The sequence below is a fragment of the Neomonachus schauinslandi genome, chromosome 15 (assembly GCF_002201575.2).
Source record: "Neomonachus schauinslandi chromosome 15, ASM220157v2, whole genome shotgun sequence".
NCBI classification, from domain to species: domain Eukaryota; kingdom Metazoa; phylum Chordata; class Mammalia; order Carnivora; family Phocidae; genus Neomonachus; species Neomonachus schauinslandi.
Genome location: NC_058417.1, coordinates 53,682,355 through 53,709,302, shown reverse-complemented (window position 1 = coordinate 53,709,302; position 26,948 = coordinate 53,682,355). Strand labels below are relative to the sequence as shown.

Here is a 26,948-nt window from a genome sequence, read left to right as displayed (position 1 = left end):
CCCCGTCCCCTATATACCATCTGAGTGTGTCCCAGACAACTGTCTGCTCTGAGAGGGGAATTATTTTAGATTCTCACCATCCTCGTGGTCAGGAAGTGCTTCCTCATGCCTACCTCAAATCCCTGCAGTTTAAAACCTCCAGGCCTGCCATCGGTGGAGTGACCTTTAGGGTCCTCCTGTGGCCTCCCCCTTTACTCCTTTAAGACCTCCCTGTGGGGGGCGCCTGGGTGGCTCAGTTGGTTAAGCGACTGCCTTCCGCTCAGGTCATGATCCTGGAGTCCTGGGATCGAGCCCCGCATCGGGCTCCCTGCTCAGCGGGGAGTCTGCTTCTCCCTCTGACCCTCCCCCCTCTCATGTACACACTCTCTCTCTCATTCTGGCTCTCTCAAATAAATAAATAAATAAATCTTAAAAAAAAAAAAAAAAAAGACCTCCCCATGGGGCGACTGAGAGCATTCAGGAAGCGGACACAGGCCGAGTGCTTAGAACAGTGCCTGGGCCATGCGAGCCCTGTTCAGTGTTTGCCTTTCAGATTCTTTTTTTCAAGATTTTATTTATTTATTTGACACAGAGAGAGAGAGAGGGAGAAGCAGGCTCCCCACAAAGCAGGGAGCCCGATGCGGGACTCGATCCCAGGACACTGAGATCATGACCTGAGCTGAAGGCAGACGCCTAACCGGCTGAGCCACCCAGGCACCCCATCTTTCCCATTATTCTTATTACAACTTTTTTACCTGGAGGATCCATTCCTTGCCTATCACAATCTCTCTTCTGACAGGGCTCCTGAGTTGGGTTGGGGAGACCTGTCCAGGGACCTTACCTTCCTGCTGGGGCGTCCAGGGGGCAGGTGAGGCCTGCAGTTCAAGGCCGGAGCCAGGGGCCTCGGAGACTATGGAGGAGTTCCAAGCACATTTGCTCACTGCCCGCTGCCTGAGCTCCCACTGCATCTTGCTTCCCAGTATCACAGCTTGCAGCCCCACTGCATGGGATCCATCTGCCTCTGGGCAGATTGAGAGCTCCTGGAGGGCAGGAACTCTGGGTGGCCCGTAGCAGGTGCCTGATGAAGGGACAAGTGGATGCTCGAAACAAGTGGTTTCCTTGGCTTTCCTTCTCTCTCTGTCCACTTGCCCCACCTCAAAGGCTCCTAAAAGAACTACACATTGAAGCTGAGAAAGACTTCGTGAAAATGTGTGGCTCCTATTGGCTGAAGCGAACTACCAAAGTGGGTCCACCTCCTGTGACCCAGGAGTTGCTTGTATTCATTCACCCAGTAAAGAATTGCTGTGTGTCAGGCCAGTGCTGGGCGCCGGACAGACCCAGTCCCTGCTCGCTTGAAGCTTATATTTCAGGAGAGACAGACATAAACCAAACAAAGAGGCAAAAAGATTTTAAATGATGGTTAAAGTTCTAGTCCACACACATTCCGCTAAAATAACAGCTGGGAACGGGAAATCTCCCAGGGAAAGGGATGTTTGAGATAAGACCCCAAGGATGAGAAAGGGGCAGCCGCATGGAGAGTGGGAGGACATGTCCCAGGCAGAAGGAACAACCTGCACAGAAAGGGTTCGGAGCGTTTGAGGAAATGAAGGAAGACCTCTGTGTGCTGTGGGTGGAACTTGGGGGCTCAGTGGGGGGCGGTGGGGGGGATGCCCAGCACCTGCAGGGCCTTGGACGTCAGGGCGGGGCCCAGCGAAAGCTGTTCCTAACAAAGGGCTCTGAGGTGTTTTCAGTAGGGGATCGTTGTGAGCTGCATTTTATAATGACTTGGGTGTTCCACAGATTGGGGGGGCAGGATGGAGGCTGCTGCAGGGGGAAGGCGATGGGGGCCCTGGCAAAGGTGGGGGCAGAGGAGATGAGGGAGGTAGAAAATATTTGTCTGGGAGATAACATCATTAGGTCTTGGTGATGGATTGGATGTGGGGGTCACAAGAGGAGAGGCACCGAAGGTGACACTGGGTTCTGGGCTTGAGCACCTGGGAGGTGCCATTTCCTCAGATGAGAAGACAGGCAAAGGTCAGGAGAGAGAAGGATCGGGTTTGGGGGGATGAAGCGTGGGGGACAGAATCACCCATGGCGGGGCAGTTTTACCGATTTATTGTTTTTTTTTAAGATTTTTTATTTTTAAGTAATCTCCTCACCCAACATGGGGCCCAAATTTACAACCCCAAGATCAAGAGTCACACCTCTACTGACTGGGCCATCCAGGAGCCCCAATGTCGCAGTTTTAAACATGGCGCCGACTCCATTGACACTTCTTCCACTGGGGAGGTGGGTGTAGGTTCCCTCTCCTTGAACCTGGTGGGCTTGTGATTGCTTTGACTAATAGAGTATGGTGGAAGTGACTTTAAATGTTATTCCCAGGCTCAGTACTAAATGGCCATGCAGCTTCCTCCTCTTTCTCCCGGGACACCCTCTTTTTGTGTGCACCCTTTGGGACACCATCTCAGAGCTGTGAGAGACCTAAGCCGCATGTAGAAGTTGCATGTTGGGGCTACCATCTTCACCCCCAGCTGAGTCCAGCCTTTGAGTCCCAGCCCAGGCACCAGATATATGAGTAAAGAAGCCTCCAGATGATTCCAGGTCCCAGCTGTTCTGAGTGAACCCTCCCCTACCTCTTCTAGTCTTCTCAGCTGAGGCTGCAGACATCATGGAGCAGACGCAGGCCACCTCAGCTGGGTCCTATCTGAATTACTGACCACAGAATTTACAATAAAATGGTTATTGTATATCATGTTTGGTGGGAGGTTGTTACACCTGGAACACACATCAAATTGACAAGCAAGTTCCACGCTTCCACCTGGAGATATCACCTACATTCTTCCTCTCCGTCTCACCTGTGACTGCCTGGCTCAACCCTGGTCATCTCTCACCCCGCCCCCCCAACCCTGGCTGGATTCCCAGTGTTCGGTTCACTTTATCTTTCCTGCAGCAGCTGGAGTGACTTTGCCAAGACATAATGACATCCGACGACATCATTCCCCTGCTTCAGAGGCTCCTCATTGCTCATAAGGGGAGATAAAAACTCTTTAACAGGATGTATGCAGCCCTTTATGGTCCGGTCCTGGCCCGCCTCTCCTGCTTTATCTCTTGTCTGTCTACATTTCAGCCCAAGCTGGTCTTTCTGTTCTCTGGGCAAACCAGGCTCTCTGCACTCCTGGGCCTTCCTTCCGCGTGTTCCTCGTACCTGGATATGGGACATGTTCTGTGTGCCTAGTCAGCTCTCTTTCCATCATCTCTATCTGCTCCATGCCCGGAGGCTGAAACTTTTGCATGCAGCAACAATGGGCTCCCTTGCCCTTTTGCTTTCTGGGAGTCCACTGATGGGAAACACCAGCGGGAAATCGGGGCTCAGGAGAACAGTGAAGGTGGGGTAGCCATCCCATGGGTCCCTCCCTTCCAGACCCTGCGAGGTCACTGCTCCTTTCAGCCCTCTCTTACAACTGGGCACTCTTCCTCCGGATTCTGGTAACCATTCCTCCATTCCTTCCCTGCCAGGGCCCTGGACAGACTTCACTCTTGACCCCAAGGCTCTCTCTTGCCTGTATGTTTGCCCTCTCTTGGCAGTAGGAACTTGCCTTTGTAGCTCAGGCCCTAGCACCTTGCAAGGTATGTGGCCCTTAGCAGGTGCTGAGTTAATGTTTCTTGTATAATTGATGGTTGAACTCAGAAAAAGGGGCTCTAGGAACCACAGACAGGGACTCTTCCTTTACACTGGGCATAAAAGGAGGACATACCATGGTTTCCACATAGGAAATCATAGCTAAGAACCTACTAGGGAATCTCCAAATTAATAAGGATAATTAATTTCTTTAAACTTTCAAAAGCTCTGTTTTACTACTATTTTTCCTATATAAATCCAGTCTTTTTCCTCAAAAATTTTAACTATATAAGTTTTCAAGCACACACACAGAAGTAGAGCACACAGTACAATGAATCTCCACATACTCAACACAGATTCAGCAATGACCAAGATTCTGTCACATTTGCCTCATCTTGCCTGTGTGTTCTTTGTCTTGTTTTCTTTGTTATAGTATTTTTTTATTTTTTTAAGATTATTTATTTACTTATTTGATAGAGAGAGACACAGCGAGAGAGGGAACACAAGCAGAGGGAGAACCAGGCTTCCTGCCCAGCAGGGAGCCCGATGCGCCTGATGCGGGGCTCGATGCGGGGCTCTATCCCAGGACCCTGGGATCATGACCTGAGCTGAAGGCAGACACTTAACCAACTGAGCCACCCAGGTGCTTCTTTGCTACAGTATTTTAGAGCAAATTCCAGTCGTTAAGCCATCTTCCCTGTATACACTTCAGTAAGCACTAAACAATAACCAACAGCATTTAAAAAACAATCGTTGGTGGGATTAGGGAGGATGTTAAGTTTAACTTGGAGACAATAAACAGGTGGTGGGGATAAACGGGTATTTTTCCATTTCCTAGATGTATTAGCAGTCACATTCCTTAAGACGATATTAATATTTTTTCCATCCTATGGGGGAAAGAGTGCCCAGGGACCTTGTAAGATTTCCTGGAGATGGACGCTAAGATTTCCTGAGGAGCAGAATGCCCAGTGAATGGGAGAAGACCTTCTGAGGTTGGATGAGGATAAATGGACTCATTTAAATCCATCCCATGAAAGCTGATGGGAAGAGCAAGGTCCACGGATGACCAGTATTATCTCGGTGCCACTTGGAGTTCCTGGTTGCAAATCCCCGAAATGGCTCAGAGTGCAGCACAGGCCAAAGGGCTCACAGTTACTCTCTCGAAATGACCAGTTAGCACCTGCTCTTGGTTTTTGTCCTTTTTTTTTTTTTTTTAAAGATTTTATTTATTTCACGGGGAGAGACACAGCGAGAGAGGGAACACAAGCAGGGGGGAGAGGCAGAGGGAGAAGCAAGCTTCCTGCGGAGCAGGGAGCCTGATGCGGGACTCGATGCCAGGACCCTGGGATCATGACCTGGGCCGAAGGCAGACGCTTAACGACTGAGCCACCCAGGCGCCCGGTTTTTGTCCTTTTAAAGTCAAAATTATTGAGGTATAGTTTGCATACCATAAAATTCACCCCTCTTAGGTGTATAGTCATATGAACTTCAAACATGACATAGTCATGGGGTGCCTGCGTGGCTCAGTTGTTAAGCATCTGCCTTTGGCTCAGGTCATGATCCCAGGGAGGTGGGATCGAGCCCCGCAACAGGCTCCCTGCTCAGTGGGAGGCCTGCTTCTCCCTCTCCCACTCCCCCTGCTTGTGTTCCCTCTCTTGCTGTGTCTCTCTCTCTGTCAAATAAATAGATAAAATCTTAAAAAAACAAAACATGATACAGTCATGAAACTACCACCACAATCATAGCAGAGACTGTTTTCATCACCCCAAAAAAGTTTCCTCATAACTTTTCATAGTCAATCTCTCATCCTACTCCCAGCCCAAGGCCACCACTTATTTGTTTTCTGTCCCACTGTTTTGTCTTTTCAGAATGTCACATAAATGATATAATACAGTACGCTGCCTTCTGTGTCTGGCACAGTGCTTTTGAGATTCATCCACATTGTTGCTGCTTGTATCAGTAGCTTGTTCCTTTTTGTCACTAAATACTAGTCCCATTGTATGGGTGAAACCCCATCTGTTTATTCACTAGATGATGGACATTTGGGTAGTTTCCACTCTTTGATGATTATAAATGAAATTGCCATAAGCATTACATAGGGTTTTTGTATGGATAGATGCCTTCATTTTTCCTGGATAAATACCATGACTGGGATTATTGAGATATATGGGAATTGTATATTTAACTTTATAAGAAAATATAAATGCTCCCCATCCTCACCAGTATTTGGTATTGTTGTATTTTATTTATTTATTTATTTGTTTATTTAAAAGATTTTATTTATTTATTCATGAGAGAGAGAGAGGCAGAGCGAGAAGCAGGCTCCCAAGGAGCAGGGAGCCCGATGCGGGACTCGATCCCAGGACCCTGAGATCATGACCTGAGCTGAAGGCAGACGCTTAACCATCTGAGCCACCCAGGCGCCCTGTTGTGTTTTTTTTTTAACCCATTCTAATAGGTATGCAATAATTATCACGTTATGGTTTCAATTTGCATTTCCCTGGTGACTAAAATTCTGAATTTTTATTTATTTATTTATTTTTATTTATTATTTTTATTTTTTTTTAAGATTTTATTTATTTGACAGAGAGAGCGAGACAGTGAGAGAGGGAACACAAGCAGGGGGAGTGGGAGAGGGAGAAGCAGGCCTCCCGCTGAGCAGGGAACCTGATGTGGGGCTCAATCCCAGGACCCTGGGATCATGACCCGAGCTGAAGGCAGACGCCCAACGACTGAGCCACCCAGGCGCCCCTAAAATTCTGAATTTTTAATGTCTCTCTGGCCTGGACTTAGGTTGGGCGATTTGTAGGGTGGACTGGATTTTATTATTTTTTTTTATGCCAAATAAAGACATTATTCATTTGTTTTCTTGGAGCGATTAGAAAAGCCATGAAGCCTGCCCAGGATTTCATCCACGGCAGGGAAAACCCACCTCTGGAGCAAGGACAGAGCTATCCTGTGCAGTCTGCTCCTTCAGTGACAGGGCAACATCCCTGCCCCCCTCCTCCCTGTCTCCATGCCTGTCGTACCCTGCCCTCCTACCACCCTTTCACTGGATAGATGGTGCACCCCTCGCTTTTCACCTGTGGAATTCCTATTTAAGCTAAATGCCACTTTCTTTTGAAGTGTCTAGGATTGCCAGAAGCTTCCAGACATAGTATGCAAGATGATATTGTGAAAGTGCAGCCCTTTTGGAGGCAGAGTTGGATTTGCCTTTTTGGTTTTGTTCTTTAGTAGTTGTGTGACTCTGGGCAAGTAACGTAACTGCCTTGAACTTCAGTTTCCCCTGCTGTAAAATGGGATAGTACTTACCTCAGAGGTAGATTTTTGTTGGGCTAGAGATATTGTCCTCATATCATCATCATTAATAATATTAATTTGTTTCTATAAAGACTCACTCGGCTGAAACACGGTTAATTCTTTCCTTGTTTCTTTCCCAAGCTAATGGCTCATCAAGGGCAGGCCTTGTGACTTAAGACCCCTATGTCCCTGTCCTTGACACAGTGTTAGTAAATACCAGTTCCGCAACACATTTGTTGAAATAGATGGACTTAAACGGATTCTCAGGGAAGGTAGGTGGCCAGAAAGGAGTTGTGGGACCCAGAGGGAGCTCCCACTCTCATCGGACCACAGGGAGCTGCTTTCCTGGAGCCTGGAGCTTGTGGCTGGAAAAAAACAGCGGGGCTGTCTGGTGATGTGGGTTTGACAGGTCAGTAAAAGGGAACCAAGAAAGCAGATGCTCAGGGGGAAAAAAAAAAAAGGAATGGGGAGGACAGGGATTGACATGGAAGAAACTCTGAGGGAGAGGGCTGGCTGAGAAAGTGTGGGCCCAGAGTGGCGTGGGGACCAATGGTGGGGATGGGGGCAGGGAACGGGAGGCTGGGAGAGTGGCGGGCCCTGGGGGCTGAGTGGAAATGGGAGAGATGTAACGGGGACAGCACTCCGACGCAGAAGAGAGGGCGCGGAGGCACGGGGTCGAGCTGAGAAGGACGCCTGGCAAGCCGCCGTAGCAGATCCCAGGGGCCGACTCCCGGCGCCTGGAGTGGGCGGTGCGGGGCGCGGCAGGTGCGGGGGCGGAGCCACGTGAGGGCGGAGCCCAGCGGGGGCGGGGCCGACGCCTGGCCGGCAGGCGGGGTGCGCCGCTCCTCTTCTGCGAGAGCAGCGGGGGCCGCGGAGCTGGAGCTGGATCCCGAGCCGGGGCCGGGGCGGGAGTCGGGGCCGGGGCCCGGCCAGAGCGGGCTCAAGCGCTATGGGGTCGGCCGACTCTAAGCTGAATTTCCGAAAGGCGGTGATCCAGCTTACCACCAAGACGCAGGTGCGCCTGGGGCCCCGGCCTCCCCACCCACCTGCCGGGCTGGGGGCTGGGTAGGGCCGGCGGGGGTGGGGGGGGAGCTGCGCGAACTTGGCTCGTGAGGAGATGGGGGACCGACTGGCCTGCAGGGTGACGCTGAAGCCAGGGCCGGAGCGGGACCCGTTGTCCTGTACCCCAGGGCTTCATCCCCTAACCCTAGCCCCTCGCCCCCAGCCTCCTCTCCCGGGAATATCCCTCTACCCGCAGCCGCTGCTGCCACCTTAGGCTGACGTGTGCCTACTCCCTGAGCCAGCATCGCCGCTGTCCGCCACCTGTCCCGCCGCCTCCCCCCACCTCACCCCCGCTCCCACCCCTCCAGCCCCGCATCTTCAGCTTCACCCCCACTCCCGCCCCCACCCACCCATCCGCCTCCCTGCTCCCCTCCCTGCCCCTCGGTGCCCGCGATTCCTGGACGCACAGACCCGGCTGATTCAATGCAAACAAAGCCGGGCCGGCGCCTATCGGGTCGGGGAAACAGCTGGTGCGGGGTGGCAGAGGCCTCGCTGGGCCCAGGTCGATGCCCACAGCCAGGGAGGGCCCAGGTCTTCCTGAGAACATGCAGAGTGGCGAGCAGCGCTGCAGCCTAGCAAAGGGATCTGTTCCCAGGCCCGTGGAGTCCATTCTCAGCTGGGGACCACCACTCTCTGGGGCTCCTCCTCTGAGGCCCAGCAGTAGGGATGGCTGTGTTTTCAGGTCCCCTCTGTTCTCTGAGTCAGGGCTGAGAACCCTCCAGGTTGTCTTTGACTGGCTGGTATGGGGCCTGGGGGTGTCATTCAACCAGTACACTCCCCCTGAGTTCACAAGTAGCACAGAGGCCGCCTCCTTGCCCCCAACACACAGGACCTGGCTCCTTCCCTGTCTACTCCTTCTGTCCTTACCCCAGAACCAGGCTGCTCTGGCCACAGAGATGCCCAGCCCTGACTCTCCAGATCCCCCACTTTCAAGGGAGTCAGGATCTGCTGCCATCTGGGACTTTCCTCTTACCCTTACCCCCAGGGCTCTCTCTTGCTCTTGGCAGTTAGAGTGGGATTGAGGGATCCGTCCTCTCCCAGCCAGCTGATCACAGCTCCAGAGGCCAGACCTCTCTGGTCCTAACACTCTCTCGTTCCCACAAGAGAAAGGTCAGGTGCCTGGCAAATGCCCAGGGCCTCTGGAGAGTCCAGTCCCAGCTAAGAGGCATTTGATAGAAACAAGACTTTGCTTCTTGCCACTTCCCTAATGGCTCCTGGTTAGTTCTAGTACTTGGCTTTTTTGGGATGGGGCTTCTAGGTCTGTGGGCAGCAGGTGGCCCAGCCCCTCAATGTGGGGCCACAGGGAGAGGCAGGAGGGAGGCTCCCATGTTTACCTACCTGGGGAAGGAAACACGTTGTTGGAGGAATGAACTATGGGCTGTTGACTCAGCCGGCAGGGTCCTTTGCCAGGCCAGCAGGATGAGCTCAGTCGGGTCCCAAAGGATCTGGGTGGACTAGATTCCTACCTGTGCTGGCCCTCTCCCCAAAATATGGTGTGTTCCCAGCTTTCCCTGGCTGCAGCCCTGTTATGGAGCTGACTGAGATGGTGCTGTTCCGTTTCCCAGCTGAGGACAGGGAGTTGGCTTGGGTCAACACTGGAACCAGATACCGGGCTGGATCTCCCTCCAGAGACCACAGGGGCCCTATAGTGGGAAGGGACCTGGGCTGGCTGGAGGGAGAGACCCTGAAGCCTCCTGTCCTGTGTAGTGACCTGGCTTGGGCAGCAGAGGAGTGAAGACCAGATCCCAGATGGTCGTTCCAGACCTTGCCACTCAGTGTCTCCAAGGAGATTTAGGCCAGCTGTCCACAGGGTGTCCTCCAGTCTCAGACCCTTAGAGGCTCTGCTACGAACACACATGTTTGTTCTGGGCAGCAGACAAGCCGACCCAGAACCTTTTCCTATAGCCTGGGTGTGAGCTGCTGCTGCTGGGCCTTCGCCGCTGGGCCTTCCCTGCCTTCCTGCACTGCATCCTGTTTTCTTCCTGCCCTGGGCTAGGCCTGACCCTGGTCCTGAGGCTTAGCAGTTTTGGCTGTGTTTCCTGGACCTTTCCTGGGGTGGGTGGGACCCTCTCTTAGATCTGCCTTTTTGGAGACTCTCTGCCATAGGCAGGGGGAGATCTGGTGGGTCCATGTGTACATGTGTGCACATGTATGTGCGTGTGAATGCTGTGGTGACACGTGCTCCCGAACAGGTCACCCTTAGCAGGCTAGAGCACTTATGGTCCTCTGCTCCCCCTCACCCCCCAGAAAGTTCAGAAGTTGCAGCTGGGCTCCCAAGCTGGTGGGGGGTCTGGCCTGAGCAGGTGCTAGCGAAGCTGCGGCAAGAATATCTGTTTTCCCCCCAGGGTGGCTCAATCCCTATGCCCTGGCAGCGTGGGCCTTCCCGTCTGCGGCAAAAAATACTCTTTTTAAACAAACTGGCTTGGATTTGAGAAGCTTCCTTGGGTTGTGTGGGGCCCAGCTCGGGGAACTGGGACAGGAGTTGAGCCATGTTTCTCCCCTCAGAAGCCCAAGGGGCTCCAGTGACCCTGGCCAACACCTTGGAGCATCAGGCCAGCCTGGGATCACAGCCAGGTGATGGGCACCAAGCTGAAGCATCCAGGCCACAGTGGGAGCTGGAGGGCTGGGACTCAGCCTGCTTCTCGGCTGGGCTAGCTGGGGGCCTCCTAAGTCTCCTTTTAAGTCTCTCTCCTCGTTTGGAATTCAGTCCCCAGGTGACACTTGCCTGATGAACTAAGCCAGAGGTCAAGTCCACTGGTGCTCAGATGAGTTTCTGCCCCTTTAAGGGGGTAGTGGCTACCGGGGAAGGGGGGGAAGTGTCAGAGACGGGGAGCTTTCCATAGGTGCTCACAGGTTTTCTAGGATGTCCTTCCCCACACCAGCCCTGGCCCCCCACACTGGCAGGTGGTGCCCCTTGATCCCAGGGACTGTCAGAGGGCTGCCTTGGTTGAGGCTAGAAAACCCTAGCCCTAGGCCCCTCCTTTGGCCTTTGTTCTTCTCCCCTAGCAACTTGCTCTACCAGTTCTGGGACCAGCAGGCCCTGGTACCAGGCCTGTCCTGGGGGCCGTGGCCACTTGCTGCCCTGTAGCTTGGAGGGGGGGCATTGCTTGGGGAGTGGGCGAGGTTACGCCCGGACCTCGGCGACACTTTCAAACCCAGCTCTGAGTTTGGACAGCCCCAGTGATGCTCAGGCATGCCCAGTGACTGGGTGGAAGGGGTCTCTGGGACGAATGACAACCTTTTCCTGAACAAATATTGGCTGAGAATCTGCCATCTGCCCCGACTGCAGGGTCAGGGAAGAAGGAAGGGCCAGTGGGCTAATGGGACCGCGAGGCAAGTGCACTGAGACCCCTGGAGTCAGGGCCAATGTTGAGTGACTGAGGGTGCGGAGCAGGGTTCCAAGGTGGGAGCAAACCTGTCGGTCCAGAGCTCTGGGAGAATTCTGGGAAGAGGGGGCTCGGAGAACAGAGTTATTATTATTATTATTATGTTTATGTTTAAAGATTTTATTTATTTATTTGAGAGGGAGAGAATGAGAGAGAGCACATGAGAGGGGGGAGGGTCAGAGGGAGAAGCAGACTCCCTGCCGAGCAGGGAGCCCGATGCGGGCCTCGATCCGGGGACTCCAGGATCATGACCTGAGCCGAAGGCAGTCGCCTATCCAACTGAGCCACCCAGGTGCCCTATTATTATTATTTTTAAGATTTTATTTATTTATTTGACAGAGAGAGAGTGAGAGAGCACAAGCTGGGGGAATGGCAGGCAGAGGGAGAGGGGGAAGCAGGCTTTCCGCTGAGCAAGGAGCCCGATTCGGGGCTTGATGCCGGGACCCTGGGATCATGACCTGAGCCGAAGGCAGACGCTTAATCGGATGAGCCACCCAGGTGCCCCAGAACAGAGTTATTTTTCTTTCTTTCTTTCTTTTTTTTTTTTAAAGATTTTATTTATTTCACGGAGAGAGACACAGCGAGAGAGGGAACACAAGCAGGGGGGAGAGGCAGAGGGAGAAGCAAGCTTCCTGCGGAGCAGGGAGCCTGATGCGGGGCTCGATGCCAGGACCCTGGGATCATGACCTGAGCCGAAGGCAGACGCTTAACGACTGAGCCACCCAGGCACCCGAACAGAGTTATTTTTAAACGAGATGTATATTTTTTTCTGATGGTCAGAGTAAAGCACACTGTATGTGGATTTGTGTGGTAGCAGGGCCTGTATCGACCCTTTCAGAGAAGGGAGGAGGCCAGGATGATGGAGCAACTGGGGTCTCTTGCAGGAGCTGCTGTTCGCAAGAGTGCCTTGGGCATCCTGGCCTCTCAGCAGGCGACTATTCAAAAGGAAAAAATAGTAAATATGCATCCTTGCAGAAAAATATAAGCAAAAAAATAAAAACCACCCAGAGAGATAATCGCTATGAGCGTTCTGTCATTTTCGTCTAGGCTTTTATGACTATATAATTTAGCAAAGAGTGTGACCATCCTGTAGTTAGTGTTATATCTTATCTTTTCCACACAGGGTTGTACCGTGAGCATTTTTCATTCATTAATAGTCTTTGGCAACATGGCCCTGGTGGTTGAGTAATATTCTATTCTACGAAAGGGCCTTAACTTTTTGAGTGTTTCCTGCTTGTTGGTTATTTAGGATCATTCCAACTTCTCACTATTATCAACGATAACACATCGGCGAACCTCCTTATAGGTGCACATCTCTGATCATTTCCTTAGGAAGAATTTCTAGAAGTGGCGCTTACGATTCAGATTGGTTCGGGCGCCTGGGTGGCTCAGTTGGTTAAGCGACTGCCTTCGGCTCGGGTCATGATCCTGGAGTCCCGGGATCGAGTCCCGCATCGGGCTCCCTGCTCAGCGGGGGGTCTGCTTCTCCCTCTGACCCTCTTCCCTCTCGTGCTCTCTGTCTCTCATTCTCTCTCTCAAATAAATAAATAAAATCTTAAAAAAACCCCAATTCAGATTGGTTCCCTATGCGACTGCCGTAGGATTCAAAAAGCACCAGTGTGCTTACAGTGTATGGCCTCCATGGGACTTCGGGATTAGAAGGGTGGGCATGGGGGGAAGAGGGGACAGTCGGAGCACAGGCAAAGAGAGGTTGTGACAGTGTTGTGTTGTAGGGGTAGCAAGTACAGGTGTGTGCGTGCCCACGGGCAGTGTGTACGTGTGCATACGTGGCGCGCACGTGGGCATGCATGTAGGTATGTTAGGTAAGGTCTTGGCTGATGGTCTGGCCCGATCCTGCAGGCAGCGGGGGCCCCCAAAGGTCTTTGTAGAGGGAACAGTGCCTTTGGTGCTGTGCCTTGAACATGGGCTCGAGGCGGTGTGCAGGCAGGGTTGAGGTCCTAGATTTGGAGCTGGGGCCCTGGCAAGAGTGGCCTGAACAGCGGCCCTAGCAGTGGGCACTGGGAGGGGCGGGTGCGGTCAGAGAGCCGTGGGGGTTGGCTTCTTTAGATCTGGCATCTGTTGGGCATGCAGGAAGAGGGTAGAAGCTGGGGCTGAGTGAGGCTGGGCTTAGGTGAAATGAGCACACATCCCCTGTCTTCTTCCTTTGGGGAGGGGCACAACCTGGGTCTGGCCCCCAGCACTTGACCTAGCAGCGTGGTCTGGGGAGGTCCCCAGGTAGGGAGGCCTGACCAGAGGAGGATGGTGAGTTACCCTGTCCCTTGGGGACTGAGTTAGGCTTTGGCTGCCGAACTCAGTGGTTGGCTGACCTCTGGACATCCGTGTCCAGTGTCTCCAGCCTGCCTGTACCAGCGGGAGCTCACAATGGCTGAAGGATGTCCCTCCTCTCCCCCTACCCCCCCCACCATGGGAGGGCCCCTGGGCACCAGCAGGGATGGACTAGGGGGGCCGTGGCTTCCCTTTTGGGGCTCCTTTGTCTGCAGACTGGGCACACTGTGGGCCTGTTGACAAGAGATTATATAACAACTCTGGACACACCAAACCGCCCCCCCTCCAGCCTGTGGAAGCCACCGATGAGGCCTTTTGGGACCAGTTCTGGGCAGACACGGCCACCTCAGTGCAGGATGTCTTCGCACTAGTGCCAGCGGCAGAGATCCGGGCCGTGCGGGAGGAGTCACCCTCCAATCTGGCCACTCTGTGCTACAAGGTGAGCTTAAGGTGCTCTGGCCCTCGCTGCCACTCCCGCTGAGCCGTTCCCCACCCTCCGGGGAGGCTGAAGCTGGCCCAGCCCTGCGGACCCAGAGCGCAGGCCCCCACGGCATCCCCCCGTCCAGGTCTGGGCAGTCTCGAGGCTGTACCCACGTCTGACCCACTGGCTCTGCGGGGAGGGGATCCTGGCAGCCACCCTCTGTGAAGGCGTCCACACATCAGCTCGTTCAGCTCACCCTGTGTGGTGGGTCCTGTTAAGGTTACCGTCTTACAGATGAGGAAACAGGCTCTGACAGGTGGTCACTCAGCAAGGTCTCAGCCAGTGAGCGGTGGGCTGGGCTCTCCGGTGATGCTCTAGGCTGCTCTCTGACCCACTTGCCGTCCCCCCTGGGCTGGATGGCCCTGTCTGCCTCTTCCCCTCTGAAGCCTGGGGTGCCCATCCTGACCCTAAGCGCAAGGCCCCCACGCCCCACCCATCCAGCGTGCCCCTCTGCCTGTCCCCACAGGCTGTGGAGAAGCTGGTGCAGGGAGCCGAGAGCGGTTGCCATTCGGAGAAGGAGAAGCAGATTGTCCTGAACTGCAGCCGGCTTCTCACCCGCGTGCTGCCCTACATCTTTGAGGACCCCGACTGGAGGGGCTTCTTCTGGTCCACAGTGCCCGGGGCAGGGCGAGCAGGGGTCTGTGGGCCTGGCTGTGGGGCTGGGTGGGAGGTGATGTGGTGACGGGAGAGAACCCATTCAGGGCCCATCACGTTCCTCCAAATCTCTCGTGGGGTTTGGGAAGTACCGGGGAAGGGGAATGGGGGTTGCTGCTGAGGCAGGGGGTCATCTCCCACATCTGCCGGGCAGACATGGGGGCAGGGCTGCTGGGCACTCTCCCTCCCCGCCCTTTCCCTCCCTGGTTTATCTCCAGGCAGCTGGCTGAGGGCAGGACCCCAGTGATTCCAGCAGGGCCGAGGCTCTAGAGTTTTCGGGTCCTGGCCTGGCTCCTTTCAGTCAGTGGGGAGGTTTCTTCCTGGGTCCCAACCCCACTCCTCTTCCTGCCCCCTTCTGCCTTAGGAGGTTTGGGGTGGTTGGGAATCTTCCTTCCTTTTCCTTCGGTCTCTTCCTTCATCCCTCTGCCCATGGGTGCCTGCCTGGGCTCAGATCCAAACCCTTTCCATCCCCCAAGTCCTGGGGCCACCTCTCCTCGGCCAGCGACCACTGAGGCGGCCTGTGTGCTGTATCCTGAGCAGGGAGAGGGTGATGATGAGAATGCCCGGCCCCTCGCTGAGTCCCTGCTCCTGGCCATCGCCGACCTCCTCTTCTGTCCAGATTTCACTGTCCAGAGCCACCGAAGGAGCACTGTGGTGAGAGCCCCCCCAGTCTCCCACCCCTAGGCTAGGGAGGGCTCTGGTCCTGGGTTGGGGCTGGTTGAAGTTCCCTTGGGCAGGACCCCGCGGGGGCAGGGGCTGCTCTGGAAGAGCTGGGCAGGGCTGGGGAAGGGCCTGTGACCGGCATAGCTGGAGAGGAGCCAGCTGGTGCCTGGCCCTGCCCCCTCTATCCGGGAGTCTGGACACAAGCACCCATTGTCCTTGCCTGGGCAGTGGATGGGCGTGTGGGGCTTGGACACAGGAGGTCTGGCCTGCTCACTTCCTGTGGGCCCATGGACTCGACCTTTAGTGTTCTCTGCCCCCCCATCCCCAAGCACCACCAGGTGCACCCAATTCCATTCCCCTCCCTCCCTATCTCTCTCTCCCTGCCTCAAGCTGGACTGATCAAGTAAAAGAACCAGAGAAGAAAAATTAGCTTTCAAGAGGTTGAGAACATTAATTTCTTCCCTTGTGCATTATCACCTGGGGCATTTTGAGGGTCTGTCTTTAGGAGAATATGAGGGTCTCTGCCCCCAGGGACGACAGTGGGGGGACTTGGGTTGGCCACCCCCAGCCTGACCGCTCCCAAACCATGTCCCCAGGACTCGGCGGAGGACGTCCACTCCCTGGACAGCTGTGAATACATCTGGGAGGCTGGCGTGGGCTTTGCTCACTCCCCCCAGCCCAACTACATCCATGACGTGAACCGGTGAGTTTTGCTTGGACCCAGAGCCCAAGTGTAGCTGGACTCCAGGCCTGCCCCCCACTCCCCAGCTCAGAGAGGGAACTGTGCGTGGGGTCTTTCAAGGAGACCCTGTCCACTGGTGACCCCACAGCAGCCTGACGGGGATAAAATGAGGTCATTTCTTTTCATGGACTTGAGCTGGGGCGGGGTGGGGCAGTGTGGGCATGCCGTCCTAGAGAAGAATGGAGATCTTCAGGTACTGAACCCCCTGCCATAACCCCCCCACCCAAGGATGGAGCTGTTGAAGCTGCTGCTGACTTGCTTCTCTGAGGCCATGTACCTGCCCCCAGCTCCGGACGGTGGTGGCACCAACCCGTGGGTGCAGTTCTTCTGTTCCACGGAGAACAGGTGAGGGGCCCCTGGCCGGCCTTTCCATTCTCCTCCTTTTACAGGCAGCCCCGAGCAGAGGCTGCCCGCCAGCCCGGAGTCTTAGTTGAGGGGAGGTGCTTCCCCCTGGTGGCGAAGGCTTGTAACTTAACAGCCACACGTTTCGCCCACGCCGTCCAGTGTCCCACTGGGGGGCCCTAGGTGCCTAGGTCTTGGGTCCTCCATCCAGAGCTGTGCTGTCCAGCAGAAATATAATGCAAACCACATATGCCGATGTCAACATAAGTTGAACATTTCTAGTGGTGACGTGAAAAAAGTAAAAAAAAACCGGGTGAAATCAATTGTAATATTTCATTTAACCCAATATATACCTAATAGCAGTATTTAACACGTACTCGATATTACCGAGATGTTTTACATTCCCTTTTCAGGCGAAGTGTTCAAAATCCCGTTGTGTAGTTTACAGTCACAACACCTCTCAATTCAGACCAGCCACGTTTTAAGCTCTCAGCGGCCACAAGTGGCTAGTATGGGGTTGTGCAGGGTAGAGAGTGGCTGGGGAGAGGGCGTAATGAACACCCGGAAGGGGGGGGAGGCCTGGCCTACACGGGGGCGCTCCTGGGCTCTGGGGGTGCCACATGGGGGGACTGAGGGTGTAAAGAAGCTACGCGAGCTCCCGCTGTGCCCAGGGCTGTGCAGGGAGTGCCCCCCTGAGGGGGGCTCACCTTCTTCCTTCCAGACTCCCATTCCCACATGGCATGCCTTATCCTTCAGGTTTTGCTGGCCTTCTGCCCAACTTTCTTTTCCTCCCCCAGAAGAGAAGGCAAGCCAGGCGACCCCCTCCACCCGCCACAGTCCAAAGCTGGCCAGAGTTTTTTTGTTTTTTTCTCACCAGCATTATCAGGCAAGCGGCCATGCTTTGCCACTCACGTAACCTCTCTGGGTCTCAGTTTCCTCGCCTGTAAGATAAGGAGCTTGAACCCTGACGTCTTACAGATCTCTGAATGATGTCAGTCTGTGGCCTGGGAACTGGGTGATCGAGCACATGCTCTCCTCCCCGAGGGGAAGCCCACCTCCCTGGGGTACTCCAACTCCTGCTTTGAAGCCCTGAGGGAGGGCACCTGCCCCTCAGATCTGAGGGACATGTCATTACATTGTGCAGCACCACGAATGGACCCCAGTGTAAACTATGGGCTTTGATGGCGGGTCCATGTAGGTCTGTTGATGATAACACATGAGCCACTCCGCTGTGGGATGTCAGTAGGCGGGGAGGCTGTGCATGGGTGGGAGTGGGGGGGCACGGGGGAATCTCTCTGTTCCTTCCTTGTGATTTTGCTGTGAACCTAAAACTGCTCTAAACGTAGTCTTAATTTTTTTTAGTAGGCTTTAGCCCTTGGGGGAAAAATCTAAGGGGTGTGGACATGATTTCCCACATAACTGGCCACCCCGCTCTTGGTATAAATTCCCCTGCCCTTGGCCTGACCTGGCCTGGGTCCCGGATGCAGGTCAGGACAAGGAGAAGTCTCTTTTCCTCAGGAAGGGGTGAGCCTGGTTCTGCTCTCTGGCTCCCAGCCTGGGGCTAGCACTGAAACACTTGTCGAGTGAGGGGCTGGCTCGACGGACCCTCCCGTGTGGCCACCTGAGGGGTGGACGGAGGCTGGCCGGGCAGTCTCCACAGCCTTGTTCCTCTTCTACTGCAGACACGCCCTCCCCCTGTTTACCTCCCTCCTCAACACCGTGTGTGCCTATGACCCTGTGGGCTACGGGATCCCCTACAACCACCTGCTCTTCTCCGACTACCGGGAGCCCCTGGTGGAGGAGGCTGCCCAGGTGCTCATTGTCACCTTGGACCATGACCGTGCCACCAGCACCAGCCCCACGGTGGACGGCACCACCACGGGCTCTGCCATGGACGACATGGACGTAAGGATGGGAGTGGCGGGGAGGGCAGCTGGCCCTGCCAGGCTCTGGGCTCCCTCTTTAGCAGAGCTGGGCAAGGGGGCACCTCATGGTGAGCCTGGGGATGTCTGAGGGGGCTCTGCTGCCACCACCTAGGCCCGAGGTCGGGGCGAGGGGTGGAGCCACCTGCTTATCCCAGGCTCCACTCTCGGCAGCCTCCAGGACCCGAGAACCTGTTTGTGAACTACCTGTCCCGCATCCATCGTGAGGAGGTGAGTGGAACACTGTTCTTGCTCCAGTGCATTCTTAATGCCCACCCGCCACAATGGTTCTGGCCTTGCAGGGGGGTGAGGGGATGGAGATGAGATGGGGTAAGTGGGAGTCCTGACCCCTCCAGGAAGGAACCACGGTCCCCGTGGACTTGGCCACCCCAAGTGATACAGTGATGGTAGGACTTCAAGGGTTTTGAGATGCAGAAAAGGGCTGATGGCCTCAACTGGATAGGGATAACCGGGCAGTCTTCCAGGAGGAGGTGGCTCTGATGTCAGGTTTTGGAGGGGGGGAGGACAATGGACTTAAAGGCCAGGCAGACCCGAGTTTGTGTGTCTTGTGACCTTGGGGGAGGTTCTTGTGCTGTGACGTGGGGACAGTAACTGCTTCCTCGCCTTCTTGGGAGAATTACTGGTAGCAGGTACTTAGTAAGTGACAGCTCTTTGAGAATAGGAGAGTGAACCTCTGGTGTGACAGGGTGATGGGGAGGGGGAGGGGGATGGCATCTGTCCACACGGAGTCCAGATGGGCAGGGGCCGGTTCAGGGTGTGGGTGTGGGTGGGGGGTCACTAGGAGCAGCCTTGCTCAGGGACGGGGGAACCTGTGGCTGGGGAAGGGGCAGGGGTTCTCTCCAGGCCTGCCCTGGGCTCAGCTTCCTGAGGGGCCTGCCTCAGGACAGCAATTGATGACAGAATCTGGGCCTTTCAGGCTCTAGAGGTGGGACCAGGCTCTGGGGGAGTGAGGAGACATTTGTGAGGGAGCTGGACTGGACAGATCCCTGCTGTCCCCCGCTCAGGACTTCCAGTTCATCCTCAAGGGCATAGCCCGGCTGCTCTCCAACCCCCTGCTCCAGACCTACCTGCCCAACTCCACCAAGAAGATCCAGTTCCACCAGGAGCTGCTGGTCCTCTTCTGGAAGCTCTGTGACTTCAATAAGGTGGGCTGGCCTCAGGTCCAGCCTGGCGGGCAGTGGCGTGCCCTGAGGTGGGGAGCGGCTACTCTGGATAGCCTAGGGATGGGGACAGCATCTGGGGAGACTCCTGGGATGGGGAGAGGGTGGGGCACCGGTGTCTCCGCTCTGACCCTGCCCACCTGTTCACTCCCTTCCTCCAGAAATTCCTCTTCTTTGTGCTCAAGAGCAGTGACGTTCTGGACATCCTGGTCCCCATCCTCTACTTCCTCAATGATGCCCGAGCGGATCATTGTAAGGCTGGGGTGGACGTAAGATCCTGGGGGCTTCCTTGTAGAGGGGCGGGGCCCCAGGAGCTCAGGCTCAGGCCTCTGACCTCCCAGGAAGGGCTTCTTCCAGTGCTTCTGAGATGGGTCCCTGCCCTGCGCTCCTTCCTCCCGTGCCTACCCCGTGTGGTGACTTCTCCCGTACCCCATGCTGCAGCTCGGGTGGGTCTGATGCACATTGGAGTCTTCATCCTGTTGCTGCTGAGCGGGGAACGGAACTTTGGGGTGCGGCTGAACAAGCCCTACTCGGTGCGCGTGCCCATGGACATCCCGGTCTTTACCGGTACCCACGCAGACCTGCTCATTGTGGTGAGGGGGCTCCCTCATCCAGGACATGGGGGCATGGGGGACGTCCTTTCGGCTGGAGGTGGAGGGGACCCCATGGCCACCCCTCTGCCTCCCGGCACAGGTATTCCACAAGATCATCACCAGCGGTCACCAGCGGCTGCAGCCCCTCTTCGATTGCCTGCTCACCATCGTGGTCAACGGTAGGGGTGCTGGGAGCCCGCCTTCCCCATGCTCACCACCAGGTGGCGCCAGGCCGCAGGCTGATCTGCCGTGCCTCCCTGGTTCAAACCTGCCCAGTCCAATAGCAATATGATGGCAGCCGCGTATGTACTGGTTAATTTTTGAGGCATATTAAGAAAGGAAGGAAGGAAGGAAGGGAAAGAGAGAAAGAGGTGAAAGTAATTTTATAATACATTTTATGTAATCCACGCTATCCAAAATATCAGCATATAACCCCCATTAAAAATTATTGGGATATCTTACATTCTTTTTCACACCTAGTCTTCAAAATCTCATGTGTTTCACACATGCAGCACATCTCAGTTAGAACTAGCTATGTTTCAAGCGTTGGATGGCCACAGGTGGCTCGTGGCTACTGCATTGGACAGCGTGGGTTTGGAAGGCATGGTCTCAGGGCACCAGGAGGTGCCCTACCCTCCAGCGAGGACTGGGGACAGCTGCCTCCGAGGGGAGGGGCTCAGGCTGGCTGGTGTGCTGGGCCCAGCAAGGTGGGTGGCCGTGGGCTGAGGCAGGATGACTTCAGCGTGGCCATCTTTTGGAGAGGACAGCCCTGGGTGGGAGTGGTTCGGACTCCAGAGTTGGTGGGACAGAGCTCTAGCTGCGCTGTGAGCTCTGGGGCCAGAACCCTGCCTTCCCTTCCTGGTTTGCTTGCTGGGTCCGACTCACACATTTTAACTGAGCACTGGTTAAGTGTTGCTGGCTCTGAGAATGCATTTTTGAGCAGGAAAGCTGCTGTCTCTGCCCCAGCCTGGGCAGGGAGGGAGACATGAGACAAGGAAGCGCATGGATCCCTTTGCGACTTCAGGCCATCCACACACGTCTCATCTCAGGTTCCCCTCTCAGACTCTGCCAAAAAATAAGTTTCTGATTATGTGTGGAGTATTGTGATCCCAGTTTGATATTCCAGAAAGACTTTTAAAGATCCGGAGTTTGTCTTCCTATTTTATAACTGGGAACTCTGGGCAAGTTTACAAACCTGTCTGAGTCTCAGTTTCTTCATCTATGAAATGGGGCTGGTTCCCTCTGCGCCCGGCCCCCCTTTCAGAAGTGTGGGGAGGAGTGGGCAAGATGCTGTGTGTGAGTGGCTCAGTAAACGGTTCGGCTGTCCACATGGTGGAGGGACGAGGGTGGGGCCCACATGGCCTCCTGGAGCTCTGCAGAGCATGGCCTGTGTGGCCTCAGCCTCTGAGGGTTTGGTGTTCCGGGCTTTGTGGGGGATTTTACAAGCACGGGGCAGGGAAGGTTTGGCAGCGGGAGCATCGTGTCCTGCGTAAGTCAAGTGTGTGCAGGGATGGCTGGGTGGGTGGGGGAAGCCCCAGGAGTGAGCTGGCTCCTCCCCTGCAGTGTCCCCCTACCTCAAGAGCCTATCCATGGTGGCTGCCAATAAGCTGCTGCACCTGCTGGAGGCCTTCTCCACCACCTGGTTCCTCTTCTCCGCTGCCCAGAACCACCACCTGGTCTTCTTCCTCCTGGAGGCCTTCAACAACATCATCCAGTATCAGTTCGATGGTGAGGCGGCAGCCCGAGCTCTGGTCTGGCCTCAGGGCGGGAATCAGGACGGGCCGTGTGCAAGGACACCTTCCCGTCCACCTGAGGAGGGCAGAACCCTCTGCGTTGCCCCCCCCACAACCCCGTTTGTTCAACATGCATTTATTGAGCATCTGCTGCATACCCAGGCCAGTGCTGGGTGCAGGGGATAGAGGGGAGAGCAAAGCAGAATGCTCCCTGCCCACAGCTGGGGATTAAGACACAGAGGGAGGCTTTAAACAGATGGTCACCCAGACAGGTCACCTTAAATCTGATGAAAGGGAAGCTCAGAGCGGTAGGACCCTGATGGGTGTTGTCAATGCCACACTGCCTGATGTAGTGAGGGTCTTGCCACTTGGTGGCTCTGTGACTGTGGGCACATAACCTCTCTGAGCAGTAGTGTCTTCGGCTGGAAGACGGTCATAATAATAGTGCTGGAGTCCTTACGTCTGAGGGTGTTGGGAGGATTAAGTAATCACCCACAAAAAGCATTTAGCACAGTGTCTGGTGACTTAGATATTAGCAGTTACTATTATTTCCAAAATAAGTAATATTTCCACTGATCTGTGAGGGATGAATGGAGGTGGGGTGGGGCAGAAAAAGCATTGTATGGTGTGTGTGTGGGGGCAACATATGCAAAGGCCCTGGGGTGAGATGTTGAACTGGGAGCAGGACAGTGTGGCGAGAGGCAGGACCAGATTGTTGGATGGGGCCTTGAAGGCCCAGGGCCGAGGGAAGTCAGCGTGGGGCACGGACCATGTCGTCCATCCTCCCTGGTGACCTGGCTCAGGGGCACAGTCAAAGTAAAGAAAAGCTGGCTTGGTGTGGACTCTGACGTGCTGGGCCTGCCCCACTTTGCCAGTGTGACCCCTTAGTGGGCCGGGTTGCGAGGGGGTCTGGAAGGTACTGGGGAGTGGCACCAGGGGAGCTCAGCCCAGAAGCTCCTCTCCAGCGATGTAATGCCCTGGTGTAACCATAGCTGCACATGCCGCCAGGTGCCGCCCTTCTCCAGCCCCCTCTCTTGGGCGCCCTGTACCATCTCCTACCCCTGGGGTTAGACACCCGCCTGTCCTCTAAACTCCCCCTTCCCAGAAACCTGCCCAGGTGGAGGAAGAGGCAAGGGGGCCTCCCTGACGTGTGGCCTGCTCCCTCCCTACAGGCAACTCCAACCTGGTCTACGCCATCATCCGAAAACGCAGCATCTTCCACCAGCTGGCCAGCCTGCCCGCCGACCCCCCTGCTCTCCACAAGGCCTTGCAAAGGCGTCGGCGGGCACCTGAGCCCTTGTCCCGAACTGGCTCACAGGAGGGCGCCTCCATGGAGGGCTCCCACCCGGCTGCCCCCGCTGAGCCTGGCACTCTCAAGACCAGCCTGGTGGCCACCCCAGGTCTGGCCTGGCAAGTGGCAGGGGCGAGTGTGGATGCCAGCATGGTTCGGGGATGGGCAGGGTCTCTGGGATGTTATCCCATCTCTGGCAGAGGGCATGGACTGAGTTGGGAAGCTGAGGGGATAGGGAGGGGGTATTGGGAGGCCCAGGAAGGTTAGCTTGGTGCAGGGTAGGGGCGGGATTGGGGGGGATCATGCATAGCATGCTGAAGTGGGTGGAGGAAAGAGGGGGCCCTCGTGGGGCCCAGTGCAGATGCTTTCTCAGAGGGGCCCTGTGACAGGTGTTCTCACACCCACCCACCCCCACTCCCAGGCATTGACAAGCTGACAGAGAAGTCCCAGGTGTCCGAGGATGGCACCTTGCGATCCCTGGAGCCCACGTCCCAGCAGAGCTCGGCAGATGGCAGCCCGGCCACGGAGGTGGGCAACGGGGACTCCTGCAGTGGGGTGACGTTGGGACTTCCCTTTCTCCCTGGCCTCTGTGTTTGAGCTGGGCCAGCGCCCTCTGGGGTCACCTGCAGCAGAGGGCAGGAACCCTGTGTCCAGGACATCCAGGGGCTGCTTTCACAGACCTCTCCCTTGTTTACTAGTCCCAGGCTTAAGCCCTTGGCCTTCAGACTCCTCATCCATCAGCCTTATCTCAGCTGACTGGCCTTTACCCGACCAGCCCAGTCAGCCCCTGGCCCTAAACCTGTCATCAGGCTGGGCTGGGTCGGGCAGGGCCTGGGGCCCAGGGCAAAGGGTGCTGGGCCGGGCTGTCCCCTCTGTTGGGAGTGAGCCCCCCCCAACATGAGCCAGTAGAGAGGCCTCATTGCCCCCTGGATTCCAGCCTATGGGAGGGACTGGGAAGAAGGGCTGTTCCTCTGCCCTCCGCCTCCACTCTGTGCCCACTCCTTCCACCCCTCACTCCCATCCCTTCTCTGGGACCAGGAGCCCGACCAGGCATGGCGGGAGCAGCGGCGACTGTCCAGCGCGTCAGCCAGTGGGCAGTGGAACCCAACATCGGAATGGGTGAGGGTTTGGGCAGATGGCTCTGAGTGGGGGCGGACAGGGGTGCCTGGCCTAGTTAAGCTCAGTTAAGTCTTGGATGGGAATGTGTCCAAATCCCAGAACCAGCCTGGGAGCCAGGCTCTGGGTCACTCCTTCCAGCTGGCTGGGTGACCTTGGCCACTCTGGGCCGGTTGCTTCCCCCGTCTACACTGTCCCAGAGTTCTGCTGCAGAGTTGAGCTTCAGCTGCTCACGGTGCTAGCTTTCTTACTGAGCTTTCCTTTCCAGCTTCTTTCCCCAAGTCGCTTGTCCACTCCCTTCTGTGTCCTGTGATCACTACTGATTGCACTTCCCTGGGGATAAACATCCTACTTGATCATGCCATTGTGAGGCTCCAAGGGGAGAGTTTTTGGCACGTAATGTATGCTCAGTGAGAGGCTCTTACCATGAATAACAGTCACTGTTCGTGCGCACTGCCCTGTGCCAGGCCCTTGCTGTGGTGAGCGGGGACACTTCCTGCCTTGCGGAGCCTGTGGTTCTGGGTCAGGGGTCAGGCCTATCCCATTGCCCGTGGGGGCTGCTTTCCCAGCCCCAGGAACCCCGGTCCCTCCCTCAGGTTCTCTCTTGGAAGTCAAAGCTGCCGCTGCAGACCATCATGAGGCTGCTCCAAGTGCTGGTTCCCCAGGTGGAAAAGATCTGCATTGACAAGTGAGCCTGGGGGTGGCAGTGGGGGGGGGGGGGGGGGGGAGGGGGGTGGCGGGCAGGAGTGGCAGGTGGGCTCTGAGGCGGGGCAAGCCCAGGCTTGGGTGGGACGTGGCTGGGAGCATGGGGCCCATGCTCCCCTTGACTTTCAGAGTGGGTTTTCCCATGTGAGCACATGGGAAACCACCCCCTCTTCCTGGCAGGGGCCTGACAGATGAGTCAGAGATCCTGAGGTTCCTGCAGCATGGCACCCTGGTGGGGCTGCTCCCTGTGCCCCACCCCATCCTCATCCGCAAGTACCAGGCCAACTCGGGCACGGCGATGTGGTTCCGCACCTACATGTGGGGGGTCATCTATCTGAGGTGGGTCTGGTGTTCCCCTGAGGGTCTGCCCAGGGGGGCCTCAGCTCTGGGTCCCACCATGGCAGTGGGGTTCATGTCAACATAGTCAACCAGGATGGTCTTGTCTAGAGGGTAGGCACCCACTGCTTGGGGTGGGACATCAGGGTGGAAGGGGTTTGGGTTGGATGACCCTCTAGCTCCTCCCCAGTCTTTTCTGCAAGGTCTCCCAGCACTCCCTGCCCACTCCCTCCGCAGGAATGTGGACCCACCTGTCTGGTACGACACGGATGTGAAGCTGTTTGAGATCCAGCGGGTGTGAGGATGGAAGCCTACCGGGGATGGGACTGGGGAGGGTGGGGATCCTGGTGCCCTGATGCTCCCCTGACCTACTGTTCTAGGCTTTAAATTACCACAACCAGCCGGGGCTGGCAGAGGGGCTGAGTCCTGGGTGGCAGGCCCTAAAGGCCCCAGGTGGCTGGGATGATGGGGACAGGTACTGATCACCCCCACTGAGGGCTGGACTCACAGAAGCCTCCCATCTCCAGCACTGCAGGCCCTGGCCAGAGCCCCCACCTCACTCTGGCTCTCCCTCAAGACCCGTTTCTCTGCTGCCTATCATCCCCAGAGGCTACCAGGTCACTGAGCCCTCATGCCTTGCCCAACAAGGGAGCTGTGGGGTGTCCCTTGAGGCACCTGGGCAGGGGCGGGGGGGGGCCCTTCCCTGCCTTCTAGCCTGAAACCACCTGGTCCAGGCCCAGCTTGCTGCCAGGGCCCGAAGGAGGAAGGGGGGTGGCCAGGCTGCTTGAGGAGACTGGGGGGCTGGTAGACTGCAGAAGCCAGAATGGGAGACCTCATGCATTTTAGGGGTTTGGAGCGGGGTGTTGAGGGTCTCCTGCTGTATTCTTCCTGGTCAATGGATATAACCTGACTCCCTGTTATCCAGTATGGAGGTGGGAGAAGAGTGTGGAGGGAGCTGTTCAATCCTCCCTGCCTGGATGACTGGGGCCAGAGGGGGCAGGGTGCCCCCTCTCCATCCTCCAGCTCCAGCCTCTGGGTCTCCCCTCACCCTACCTGTGTCCGTACAATCTTTGCTCTCTACAATCGGCCTCTTTACACAATAAACCACCCTCTCCACGTCCTGGCTCTTTGTGCTTGGAGGGGAGGGGCTGGGGTCATGGCTCTTGTCTTCAGGGGAGCTGGGGCATCTGCTTCCCAGAATCAGTCCCCAGAGGGCCCTCGGCGTTGGCCCAGGAACCAGAACTTGTCATTCTCTTGGGTGGGAAAATGGAGGATTGTACTCTCTCACCCAGGGCGTGGCCCCCTGGGCTATGGCCATCCAGAGAAAGAGCCCATGCAGGAGAGGAGAGAGGCTGGCCTCCCAGCCTTCTACAAGGCCCCTGAGGGGGCTCTGCTGGCCCCAGGAAGCCACCGAAACAGTACTGGGGGTCCCTGGGGCTTGCCAGTGCCCAGCTTCATGGGGAGGGGCCCAGAGGCATGCGAAGACTGGGCTGCCCCCCCTGAGCCACACCCGGGGCCTCACCCGGGGCTCAGCTCACTGTTTGCACTGGGCTCAGG

At 56.1% G+C, this 26,948-nt stretch overlaps 1 protein-coding gene across 1 annotated transcript; it reads left to right on the top strand.

Annotated features, from left to right (window-relative positions):
- The first annotated feature begins 7,796 nt into the window (after positions 1-7,796).
- Positions 7,797-26,505, top strand: HID1 (HID1 domain containing). Its single transcript, XM_044921605.1, has 19 exons — positions 7,797-7,913; positions 13,922-14,071; positions 14,580-14,750; positions 15,305-15,421; positions 16,027-16,133; positions 16,401-16,517; positions 18,197-18,419; positions 18,611-18,667; positions 19,462-19,602; positions 19,779-19,869; positions 20,059-20,210; positions 20,311-20,389; positions 21,774-21,938; positions 23,116-23,343; positions 23,656-23,762; positions 24,273-24,353; positions 24,947-25,038; positions 25,236-25,394; positions 25,629-26,505. Exons 1-19 carry the CDS (start codon positions 7,848-7,850, stop codon positions 25,690-25,692), a joined length of 2,367 nt encoding a protein of 788 aa, XP_044777540.1. The 5' UTR covers positions 7,797-7,847; the 3' UTR covers positions 25,693-26,505.
- Positions 26,506-26,948: the final 443 nt, after the last annotated feature.

What these genes read in the sequence shown, in the direction of transcription:
- HID1 (XM_044921605.1), top strand. Translation starts at nt 7,848, where the DNA reads ATGGGGTCGGCCGACTCTAAGCTGAATTTCCGAAAGGCGGTGATCCAG. An exon ending in TACATCCATGACGTGAACCG is followed by an intron (nt 16,134 to 16,400) that starts GTGAGTTTTGCT and finishes CCCCCACCCAAG; the next exon opens with GATGGAGCTGTTGAAGCTGC. An exon ending in TGATGCCCGAGCGGATCATT is followed by an intron (nt 19,870 to 20,058) that starts GTAAGGCTGGGG and finishes CCCATGCTGCAG; the next exon opens with CTCGGGTGGGTCTGATGCAC.